Source organism: Mercenaria mercenaria, chromosome 15 (genome assembly GCF_021730395.1).
Source record: "Mercenaria mercenaria strain notata chromosome 15, MADL_Memer_1, whole genome shotgun sequence".
NCBI classification, from domain to species: domain Eukaryota; kingdom Metazoa; phylum Mollusca; class Bivalvia; order Venerida; family Veneridae; genus Mercenaria; species Mercenaria mercenaria.
Window position 1 is genome coordinate 36,012,753 of NC_069375.1, and position 13,348 is coordinate 36,026,100.

Here is a 13,348-nt window from a genome sequence, read left to right on the forward strand (position 1 = left end):
CCTCCTGGGTCAAAATTGACCGCACCCCGGGGTCAACAGTTTTTACATTGGCTTATATAGGGGGGGGGAAAAATTCTGAAACCATATGGCCCAGAACTTAGATATGTGGCATGTGTATAATTTTTGATACAGATTTCAATACTTGTCTCAAATAGTCTTACTCATGGCCTACTGTCTTGTTTTTGAAGGTACAGCATATTAATTTGGACCACGTTTATAAATTTTGATACAGATTTCAATACTCGTCTCAAATAGTCTTACTCATGGCCTACTGTCTTGTTTTTGAAGGTACAGTATATTAATTTGGACCACGTTTATAACTTTTGATACAGATTTCAATACTTGTCTTTAATATTCTTAATCCTGACCTACTGGCCTACTTTCTTGTTTTTGAAGCTACAGCAAAGAGATTTGGACCACCTGTATAATTTTTTAACAGATTTCAGTAGTTCTCTTGAATAGTTTCTACCATGACCTACTCACCTAGTTTTTTTGTTTTTAGCAAAGAAATTTGTTCAAGCAAGCAACTAAACTCAGATGAGCGATATAGGGCCATCATGGCCCTCTTGTAAACAAAATAAGAAAAAATACCATAAATTTAAATTGTTCTATAAGAAGGTGAAACCCGCCCGCTTAGCTCAGTAGGTAGAGCATCCGTCTACGGATCGAGGGGTCGTGAGTTCGATCCTTGGGCAGGGCGTATGTTCTCCGTGACGATTTGATAAACGACATTGTGTCTGAAATCATTCGTCCTCCACCTCTGATTCATGTGGGGAAGTTGGCAGTTGCGGAGAACAGGTTTGTACTGGTACAGACTGGTTAGGGTAACTGCCCGCCGTTACATCCACATGACTGAAATACTGTTGAAAAACGGCATTAAACCCAAAACAAACAAACAAAAACAAGGTGAGTAAGAGACAATTGTATATTCATGTCTGTCCATATTGTTGTCAATGATTGTTCCGACACCTCCACAATGCATGGAGCATTTTTTTTATTTGGAAGAAATGTTTGCCTCAGATGGAATGTTGCAAGCAAAACTAGTCATTTTCTCAAAGTCATAACCGATTTTGCTCAAGTCTTAACAAAGGCATTCATGGAGCAGTCTTTTCATTCAGTAGGCTGCCTCAGTGAAATGGTGTATCATACTACAGACTTGGACAGAGCTTCCCACACTTTGGATCAAAGGTCATATCAGATCTTGTTTGGGTCATTATTATGGCTATATGCAGCAATTTTTTTTAATGTTTAGCCTGCTGAATTTCTAAAATGGACTGGTCCATCATTCAATTTGAGCAGTAACATTTATTATTTGAAGGGGTGTTCACTGAACATTTACTGACTGAATAGCGAACAGTGCAGACCATGATCAGCCTGCACATCCGTGCAGGCTGATCTTGGTATGCATTGGTTGAGAAGGCGGAATCACTTGCTGCCAGCAGGCTAAAGGTTAACTTAGCAGAAGTGTTGCCACAATGAGGAGGCTTGTAAAAGGTATGGTTGCACTTTGGGTTGGAGGAGGGGGTCAAATGTCAAGTGTGATAAAACAAAGTAAAGGGCTAGTCATTGTTGCCCTCTGGGATTTGATTGGGAACAATTTGGCAATTTCATTACTTTGTTACTTTTGTGTCATATATAATATTTTGCAGTTATATATTATACAAAAGCAATGAGGGGGTCGCTGACTTCGAATTACTTGCCCCTCATCAATGCGGGTTTAAGCATGGCTCGGGGCACTTATAATGTTATTGTGACATTATACTAAACCAAACAAACAAAATTCAAGAATAAACAAAAAAACAACAAGAAAACAGTATTTAAAGCAGATATGTTTTATTTCAACCACCATTTACATGAAAATGGCATGTCTGTGATAATAATATACATTGAATGACAATTAACAAATGAAAAAGTCAAATCTATATAAGCCGTTTTTAGATTTAAGTATTGCACGAGATCAGTGCTTTATTAGTGTAAACATGCTGACCTACATTTATTCATAGTCATTACAGGCTGCACAAACTGACATGTCTTAGTTATACAAGGGTAAATTATGAAATGAAAAAATGCCATTCTTTTTAAATAAATGTTTTACATATCATGCCATTTTTTTTTGCAATTTTGCTGCTATTAGTAGGAAAGGTGTGCTACTAAGAGGTATCCATACTATGACACTTCAGGGTGCACACTCCATATTTCTGTGAATGGAATATGTTGAAGTGACTACAAGTATTACTGTCTCAATTTGCACTGCATGTAATGACTAGTGAAAAAGGTATTTCATCTCCAAAGACCACATTCATACTGGCCTACAACAAACGAAGGGATAACATAAAAAGAGAAATCTAGAACTGAAGATGGGACACTAACGGTTAATGGTAACAAATGACAAAGGAATGTAGACAACTATGATTACATGTACATGTATATAAATGACACTGTCACTGAATAAAAACTTGAAAAACAATAATAACAATTTACTTGTATATTTCAGTTAATTTCATTCTACAACTACTTTTGCAAAGGAATTGTTACTTACTTAGTAAGTTAATTACAATTATAAAATAGGTTCAACAGCATTTTTGATTTAATTCAATGATACACAAAACTTGTGATTTAATTAATTACATTTTAAAGTAATTAACCCGAGGTCTGCCTAATGTTTCCATGCATAAGAATAAAGCAAAATTACAAGGAAAACAACTGTTTTACAGTCTACTTTTGTATGACTGCAATTGTTTCTAAGAGACAGTAGCATGCTTTGAAAATAAATATTGGCAAAATGTCTCAGGCTTATAGTTGGAAGACTTCCATTTAGGAAGATTTTCATTTTCTCTGTGGCAAGCAAGACCAAAACTTGGAACAAACTTTATCAAGCAAAAAAAATCCCCTCGAGTAGCTGGAAAAATTCATACATATGTAGCTGTCCTTCCAATTACCCAATCAGGTAAAAGTATATAACCATAAAAGTATATAACCAGCTTTGGATTAACCAATCAGACAAAAGCAACAAGCTTTGATTAACCAATCAGGCAAAAGTAAATAACCAGCTTTGGAATAACCAACTGGACAAAAGCAACCAGCTTTGATTATCCAATCAGGCAAAAGCAACAAGCTTTGATTAACCATCAGGCAATAGTAAATAACCAGCTTTGGATTAACCAACTGGGTAAAACCCAACCAGCTTTGGATTAACCAATCAGACAAGAGGATATAACCAGCTTTGGATTAACCAGTCAGGCAAAAGTAAATAACCAGCTTTGGAATAACCAACTGGGAAAAAACCAACCAGCTTTGGATTAACCAATCGGGCAAAAGTAAATAACCATCTCTGGATTAATCAACCAGGCAAAAACAACCAGCATTGATTAACCAACTGGGCAAGAGTGACCAGCTTTAATTAATCAAATGGGCAAAAGCAACCAGCTTTGGATTAACTTATCAGGCAAAGCTTTGGATTAATCAACCAGGCAAAAACAAGCAGCTTTGATTAACCAACTGGGCAAAAGCAACCTGCTTTAGATTACTAAAATGGGCAAAAGCAACCAGCTTTAATTAATCAAATGGGCAAAAGCAACCAGCTTTAATTAATCAAATGGGCAAAAGAAACCAGCTTTGGATTAACCAATCAGGCAGAGCTTTGGATTAATCAATCAGGCAAAAGCAACCAGCTTTGGATTAATCAACCAGGCAAAAGCAACCAGCTTTGATTAATCAAACAGGCAAAAGCAACCAGCTTTTAACATATTAAAAGTGGCAAAATTGATAAAACAATTGTTTAACAAGAGGGCCATGAAGGCCCTGTATCGCTCACCTGACCTGTTGACCTAAAGATCATAAAGAGTAACATTCTGACCAAGTTTCATTAAGATATGGTCATAAATGTGGCCTCAGGCGTGTTAACTAGCTTTTCCTTTGATTTGTCCCAGTGACCTAGTTTTTGACCCCACATGACCTAGATTCGAACTTGATCTAAAGATCATCAAGATTAACATTCTGACTAAGTTTCATGAAGATACAGTCATAAATGTGGCCTCTAGAGTGTTAACAAGCTTTTTCCTTTGATTTTGACCTCTTGACCTAGTTTTTCACCCCACCTGACCCAGATTTAAATTTGACCTAAAAGCCATCAAGATTAACATTCTGACCAAGTTTCATTAAGATATGGTCATAAATGTGGCCTCAGGAGTGTTAACTAGCTTTTCCTTTGATTTGACCTGGTGACCTAGTTTTTGACCCCGCATGACCCAGACTTGAACTTGACATAAAGATCATCAAGATTAACAATGTGACTACGTTTCATGAAGATACAATCATAAATGTGACCTCTATCGTGTTAACAAGCTTTTTCTTTGATTTGACCTAGTGACATAGTTTTTCACCCCACCTGACCTAGATTTGAATTTTACCTATAGATCATCAAGATCAACATTCTGACCAAGTTTCATTAAGATATGGTCATAAATGTGGCCTCTGTAGTGTTAACTAGCTTTTCCTTTGACTTGACCTGGTGACCTAGTTTTTGACCCTACATGACCCAGATTCAAACTGGACCTAAAGATCATCAAGACTAACATTCTGACTAAGTTTCATGAAGATAAAGTCATAAATGTGGCCTGTACAGTGTTAACAAGCTTTTTCTTTGATTTGACCTAGTCTTTGACCCCAGATGACCCAATAGCAAATTCGTCAAAGATTTTATTAAAGGTAACATTCTGACCAATTTTCATGAAGATTGCGCCAAAATTGTGACCTCTAGACTATTAACAAGTATTTCCTTTGATTTGACCTAGTGACCTAGTTTTTGATCCCAGATGACCCAATATCGATCTTGTCCAAGATTTTATTAAGGATAACATTCTGACCAAGTTTCATTAAGATTGGCCAAAATTGTGACCTCTAGAGTGTTAATAAGCTTTTCCTTTGATTTGACCTAGCGACCTAGTTTTTGACCCCAGATGACCTAATATCCAACTCGTCCAAGATGTTATTGAGAGTAACATTCTGACCAAGTTTCATTAAGACTGGGCCAAAATTGTGACCTCTAGAATGTTAACAGTCAAACTGTTGCCGATGACGACGGAAGACGGACACAGGGTGATCACAAAAGCTCACCTTTGAGCACTTCGTGCTCAGGTGAGCTAAAAATGATACCTACAAAAGAATACATGTACAACAAATAAATCTCAGAAGTTTGTAAAATGTTAATAGTACAAGTTGCCTAAGTTTACCTGAAAAGCAGAAACAATACTGTCTTCTCTAATGAGTTAAAAGATACATTTTTAGTATGATTTATACAGCAAATATAGTCAAGTTTTAATTCAGCGCAAGATGGAATGCCATTATTAAGAAATCATTTATATCTATGGGGGACTAATTGTCCTGGTTGAGACAATCCATGAATATTAAATCCACAATCTGCAAAAATTAAATCCAAACGAACAAGTAAAATTCCAATTTATTTAAAGTTCAAAATTTGAAATCCATGAATTCATGTCTTAACAAAATAGCTGTTTTGCCCGATACCCAAATTTCATGCCCACAAAATAAAATGATTTCACAGAAGAGTATACTGTATAAGTGGAAAAGTTCGCCACATAGAAATGTTCGTGAATTTAGCGATTTCATGAAATTCGCGAAAATATCAGCCAGCATAAATTTCAATGTTCACAAAGACACGTCATTACAGTCAAGTAAAGGTAGAGCAACTTAGCTTTGGCACTTCAGTTTTCTGTGATTCGGGAATATTTCTGCTCACAAAACGTCTGGAATCGGCGATTTTCAAACTTTCTGACCCACAAATATATCCACTTATACAGTAATGGATAGTAAAAACAATTCCACAAAAAAACTTCCAACTCAGATCTAGGAAAAAAATGAAACAACAAGCAAACCAGCCAAAGACTGGAAACAATTTTACTGCATTGTATTTAGCCCTACAGTAAGGATGCAGTAATACAGTTTTTTAGTATGAGATGCAATTTGGTAAACATTCAAAGACATGCTAATGGTCACACAGAAACGGCAAAAATGTAAAAAGTTCTTGTGGCTGACAATAAAATCTTTATCTTAATTAAGACATCTTGTTTTGGGGGGACAAAAAAACAACATTTACAATATATATTGCTGTTCAGTTTGTGAACTATCTATATATAATAAAGTTCTGAACAGAAATGAAACAAGAGGGCCCTAATGGCCCAGTATCACCTGACCAAGTTATTTGATTCAGATTTCATTAAAACAAACATTTTAACCATGTTTTATGTAAATGGGAAATTTATCAATAATTTGGCCTAGTGGCCTATTTTTTACTCAAATGACCTCAGATGACCTAGTTTGTATTATTATTCTAACCAAGTCTCATGAAAATCTGGTAAAAATACGAGTGTTAACAAGATTTTTTTACAATCTGACCTGATGACCTAGTTTTACCTAACATGATCCAGTTTCAAACATTACCTTGATTTCATACAGAAAAATATTCTGACAAAAAAAGTTATATGACTTAGTAGAAAATGTGACCATTGGAGTGTTAAGAATGTTTTTCTATGATCTGACTTAGTGACCTAATTTCAAAGAAAAACGTGAACTAAAATCTCTAGGATCCATAAACAACATGTACTATGCTAGTGTTAAAAACAGCTGTTGGAAGACAGCAACACTAGACTATTCAAAATCCCTGTCACTACAAATTAGCTAGAAACTATGATTACTGTCTTGGAAAATGTGTTCAGCATAACTACCTTGAATAACTGAAATTTTTTTCAAAAATACATATTACTTATTTAGTTATTATAAAAGTCTGGTATCATAGTACACTTGCAAGAGTAGGTAAATTCGAGCACTCTAGTAACATTAACTTAGAACCAAATAGGAACTGCAAAACCTACTTCCATATAAAATATCACAACTCAGTTGTTTTTCATATGCAACTAAATATTCATAATTTTACATACAATTACATACTAGTATTAAGTAATTTGGCCTACTTTTCTCTCTTATCTATTTACACATGTGAAACATTTAGATACACATTTATCATGATAGCACTTATTAAAACTCCCTCTGACTATTTACTCAAACTCCAACACATCCTCTCATACAACCAACAACCATACTTATCCCACTCTTCTCTCTCTAAATGATTTCTAACTCAGTCCAAGAAAGGCGTCATCCATCACTCTCCATCTCATATCCAATCTCTAAATTGCAAACAATGAAAAACCCTTTATTTTTTCTCATGCTTCATTCAAATGGCAACTTTGCTCTCCTGAATTCTCTCTCCCTCTCACTCTCAAAGTATCTTTCTCCCTGATATCACTTCTTGTAATCAGGACACCAGCCATGTGATAAAGGTAAACTATATTTTTACAGAATTTTTTCTCCTAACAAACATTCTTTACCTTCATACTAAGCTGTTTGCCATTCTTACCTAAAAAAAATCATAAAATTAAAACACAAGTACAATGTACTGTGGCTGTATTCACAGAAAACTATTTGAGCCATGCCATGAGAAAAGCACCAAAGTGCATTTGTGACCAGCATGGATCCAGACCAGCCTGCGCATCTGCGCAGTCTGGTCAGGATCCATGCTGTTTGCTTTCAAAGCCTATTGCAATTATATAAACAGTTAGCGAACAGCATGTATTCTGACCTGACTTTGTGGATGCGCAGGCTTGTCTGGATCCACGCTATTTGCAAATGCACTGTTGGTTTTCTCATGGTGCTGCTCATTTGTAGATATTTTGTCATGCTGGCACAGTTTTGGACATACTATGACGTTCATTTCTGACGATACATACTTTTCTAAAAGACTTTAATATTAAAAAACAGATTCCTGGAGTTGTGGTGATCCCCTATTGCAGATCCTGATGACATTTTGTTTACCATTATTGATGATGCTAAAATATTGACTCTGCTAATTCAGTACTACTGTTTTCATAGTGGAAAGGTTATGGATTACACCAGTAAGATTTACAACAGGAACAAAGTTGTAGAGCCAGTCTACACATTTTTCACAAAGCCAATTTATACAGCAATCCAGACTAGCTTTTTAATAAAATGCCCAATAAAAAACATAAAAAGTACAAAATCATTAATCGATGTAAAGAAAAAGAATAAAAAAAAATTCAATACACTTCACTATGCAAGTTGTACAACAAGTAAACTACATGATTGTATTTTTTATTGAATAATTATGGTATATAGTTCATCTTGCTTTAGCAGTCATCTGTATTAAGCAATCACTTGCCTTAAACAGCCAGTCAGCTAATTTCCTAACTGACATTTTTGTTTGAAATTCAACTTGCATTAAACAGCCGAGTCTGCTGCTCCAATGACTGGTTGCATATTACAGGTATGACTGTACATGTAAAATACAAGATTCTGTCCATGATTTGACTTAGCCATATGAAGTGCTGTAAGTCTTTGGCTTAGTTGAGGTAAATTTTTCACATGTCATCTCTACATGCAAAGGCCTAATTTTGTTACTTTCTACTGTGCAATTCGTAATCATTATAATAGCTGAAATTCCAATTTCTGCTTTCTTTTGCACGAAGGTCTGCAGTAATATACTTGTGATTTTTTTCTTTTCTGCTTTTTTTAAAAAAAAAATCAAAAAACCTGGATATTTGTGCTTTGGTCTTAATAGCGTGTTTCTTGACCCTGAAAAAGTTACTTTTCAAAACAAAACAAACAAACACAACAAAAAGTGACAGATGATGGCTTAAACTGGAACTCTTATGTTGATGAGCAGGGGTTCCACTAGAACCGAAAACCCAGGAGTCCCAGGACCCTTGGGCCCAAATTTTGAAGGGTCCTTTTCCAAAATACAGGAGTCCTGTCCCAACACGTCCATATAATTGACTATATTTTTTTTATTTAGTAATACGTAGATCTTTACCTAAGAAAACAATAAACCCAAGATCATGTTACAGCATAATAAAAATATCAGTTTCAGGTCATATAGTCTCATATTGTAAACTTATATTTATCAAAATTCATGTTATTTTGATTAGGTTTTTCTTCTATATTTCATTTAATTTTTGATAACAGAACAGTGCTATAACACTCTATAACAAGAGCACCGCCTTGCGGGTGCTGACGCTCATCTGATTTTTTTTTTATAATAGAAATATTGTCCTACCCATGATTTTCTAAGTCTAAAAAGGGCCATCACTCTTGCAAAAAGCAGGATAGAGTTATGTTTCTTGATGTACAGTGTCCACTTATGATGGTGAAAAACTGTTGCAAGTTTTAAAGCAATAGCTTTGATAGTTTATGAGAAAAGTTGACTTAAACATAATATTCAACCAAGAAAATGATTTTTCTAAGTTCAAAAGGGGCAATAATTATTGCAAAAAGCAGGATGGAGTTATGTTGCTTGCTGTACAGGGTCAGCTTATGATGGTGAACAAGAGTTGCAAGTTTTAAAGCAATAGCTTTGATAGTTTAAGAGAAAAAGTTGACCTAAACATAAAACTTAACCAAGAAATCTGATATTTTCTAAGTCCAAAAGGGGCCATAAATCTTGCAAAAAGCAGGATGGAGTTATGTTTCTTGCTGTACAGGGTCAGCTTATGATGGTGAACAAGTGTTGCAAGTTTTAAAGGAATAGCTTTGATAGTTTAGGATAAAAGCTGACCTAAACATAAAACTTAACCAAGAAAACTGATTTTCTAAGTCCAAAAGGGGCAATAATTCTTGCAAAAAGCAAGATGGAGTTATGTTGCTTGCTGTACAGGGTCAGCTTATGATGGTGAACAAGTATTCCAAGTTTCAAAGCAAAAGCTTTGATAGTTTAGGAGAAAAGTTGACCTAAACATAAAACTTAACCAAGAAATCTGATATTTTCTAAGTACAAAAGGGGCCATAAATCTTGCAAAAAGCAAGATGGAGTTATGTTTCTTGCTATACAGGGTCAGCTTATGATGGTGAACAAGTATTCCAAGTTTCAAAGCAATAGCTTTGATAGTTTAGGAGAAAAGCTGACCTAAACATAAAACTTAACCAGGCAACGCCGACGCAGACGCCGACGCCGACGCCGACGCCGACAACCGCTCAAGTGATGACAATAACTCATCATTTTTTTTCAAAAAATCAGATGAGCTAAAAATGTATCCAAAATGTATTATCCGGATACTGGTACACTTTCCGAATGTCATCGGAAAGTAGTTTTTGCTCAGTTTACTCGGCCAACTAAGCTAAGTCAGAGATAGTTCCTCAAATAATGATGCTACTTATCATTAAAAACTGCATTGAAAGTCCGTTTTTTAAGGAATTTTGGAATTAGCATATGACATCGGGTATAATTAGACTCATGAACGGACATTCTAAACTTATTTTTGCTTTCGAAATTCATCAAAATTTGTGAAGTTTCTTGTTGAAATTATGGTATGATCACTAAAGAATGGTCTGATTTAAAGTTGGCATGAAAAAATCTTGCAGGGCACTTTCCACATGCTCGGTAATCAGCTGCTTACGATAATTTAATAATTGGCGCCTTTTTTGACAGTACACAGGATCAATACGCTTTATCAATTAATTTCAACACTTCATTGATTCTTGTTACCTATGTGCAGTCGCCGTGACGTCAGTTGCTGATAAAAAAATCAGCGAGGCATGTCTACAGGAGAAAGGGCGGGATTTAGCAGATCAAAGGCAGGAGGGCATGACCGCGAGTGTTTATTTTGAATACATGTGTCTATCGTGGAAATAGTTTTACTGAAGGAAATGAATAATAAGAGAAAGGATTATCAAAGGAAAATGCCTCCGGTTCCCGAAGGACGCACAGGCAAGTATCATGCCGGGTCCTTTGAGCGTCTTTTGAAAATCTCCCAGGTCCGGACCCGGGGTCCCGGGTCAAATGGAACCCCTGGATGTGTGCCTTTGAAACATAGTAATGATAATGAACATAATTTTCCCTAAATTTCATTTGCTTACAGCTTTACTTGGCTGAAAAATTGTAATTGAAACTGTTAAAAAATGCATAATAAAGAACAACACAATCAGTATCTCACAACATTAATTAAGACCACAACAAAAATGAGCCGTGCCATGAGAAAACCAACATAGTGGGTTTGCGACCAGCATGGATCCAGACCAGCCTGCGCATCCGCGCAGTCTGGTCAGGATCCATGCTGTTCGCTTTCAAAGACTATTGTTATTAGAGAAACCATTAGCGAACAGCATGGATCCTGACCAGACTGCGCGGATGCGCAGGCTGGTCTGGATCCATGCTGGTCGCAAACCCACTATGTTGGTTTTCTCATGGCACGGCTCAAATATGAATATTCCTAACCTAACACTTTCAGCTTCTGACCATGTTATTTCTATACATTTTTACTCATGTTATATTATGAAATTTACATAAAACAGTACATATTAAATTTGAGCATATGTTCCGTCTATAAATAAGTGCAACTGTATATACATAAGCTTGGGCAAACACTTCAATGAAAACTGAAATGAACATACTGACAGACAAGAACACATACTACTAGGCTACACCACCTTAAACTTTCTTTTTTTCTATTTCCTATTACAGTACATTTACATTTATTGTCTTATTTTAACTGTAATTTTAATACTTAGATATGATTTCATTCATTTAACTACCAACAACAACACAGTAAAATTACAATAACAACCTTTTGGTCTACAAAGGCAAATTCCAGCTTAAGGAAGACTGAATTCATGCTGTTGAAGAAATATTTTTTCCAGGACTCTGCAATCTTCTCTTTCACATCCAGGTTTGTCAGAGGAAAAGTGGGAGTTAGTCACCACCCCTGTCTTACAACTCATCTGGTGTCCGTCTCGTTTCCCTGGCATCATCTGTGGAAGACTTTTCAAATTTTTTATTATCACTATGAACATCAGATCTCTCTATATCTATTTCAGTTTTATCACTATCACTTTTAATGCTTTTAGAATCAGAAGATTTTAAACTTCTAACAGTACGTTCAAACACTGGTTTTTCATATTTTGGAACATTAGGTTTCTCCGTAGCTTTCCTATGTTGGGTATTATAATGATCTATTTTAATCCTTTCATCTACATGTTGTTTTTCTACCCTCTCTAAAACATTTCTTATGCCCTCTGCTAGTTCAGGATTTACATTTTGTTCTAGAGTTTCAAAGCTAATATCACTATTATCATCTTGTACACTTTTATCACTTTCATCAAATGTATCTTTATCATTCATTCCATTCACTTTTGCCTCTTCTGTCACAGACTCTTTACTTTTTAAATTATCTCTATTTACACCACCATCTTTACTGGGACTATAAATATTTTCTTCTTTTAAATTATCACTTATAATGGATTTTGTTTTGATACTGGATTTCACAGGTTCTTCAAAATCACTTTCATCTGCATAAGACTGAGAATCATCTAAATTTATTTCTGTCACTGAAGATTCTTTTATTGGCTTGACAACTTTAGTTCTAATTTTAACAGCCATACCATCATGTTTTATAATCTTAACTTCTCCGTCCTCGATATTATGGATTTCTGGACTTTGAACATTAATTTCATTTCTATCTGTTTCTTTATTTCCAAAATGTTCTGATTCTCTATCAACATTGTTTTGTACAGATTCTGGTTCTTCAGATTCTAAGTTCTTAGCCTCAGCAATTTCTTCTTGTGACAGTATTTCTAACTCATTTGAAAGTTCCCCAAACAATTCTTGCGACCTCTGATCAATGCTTTGTTTTCCAAAATAAGCAGACTCTAAAAGGCGAACTATTGCAGTCAAGTAATCACTCTGTTTTCCTAACAATTTAAAATTTGTCTTTTCTAACAATGTTCTTCTTAAGTTATCATATATATCTTCCATTGAAGGAGCAGTCTCATAATCTTTTTTCAATTTATCAAATCTAAAAAATAACTGTTTAGATCCGTCGGAAAGAGTTCTTATACTAATTATGCCATCTTCGTCTTCTACAGAGTTTGGAATGATAACATTTTCTGCTGTTGGTTGTTCTAGTGGCTGATAAACTCCATTTTCAATTTGTACCATTTTGTTTAATTTCACAGTTTGTCCCGGTTGAGGATGAACTGGTTTAAGATTTTGTGGATCAGTCCCTGCCTGCACTTTGTCACTGCTGTAACGTGACTTTTCAGACTGTTCGCCTGGACCAGTTGGAGTCTCAGGCCCTGGAATGCATGCAAAAATTTTAAAATAAAAACTAAGACAATAACGTTTCAAGTAATACATCATGTACAAGAGAGAATCCCCAATTATTTCTTAAAATTGCCAAATACATTTTAGTAACATTAAAAATGTTGATTTCAATTATTCAATACTGCTTATAAAGAAACAACTACCTTGGAATCTGAAGAGCAACTA

General features: G+C 35.2%; 1 protein-coding gene across 1 annotated transcript in view; it reads right to left on the reverse strand.

The window, feature by feature from the left end:
- Positions 1-1,816: 1,816 nt before the first annotated feature.
- The window catches only part of LOC123551108 (ER degradation-enhancing alpha-mannosidase-like protein 3), a 38,567-nt gene continuing 27,035 nt past the window's right edge, over positions 1,817-13,348 (reverse strand). The window contains exon 19 of the mRNA XM_045339812.2: positions 1,817-13,155. Coding sequence (XP_045195747.2) covers positions 11,792-13,155 — 1,364 coding nt within the window. The 3' untranslated portion in view covers positions 1,817-11,791. The remainder of the gene's footprint in view (positions 13,156-13,348) is intronic.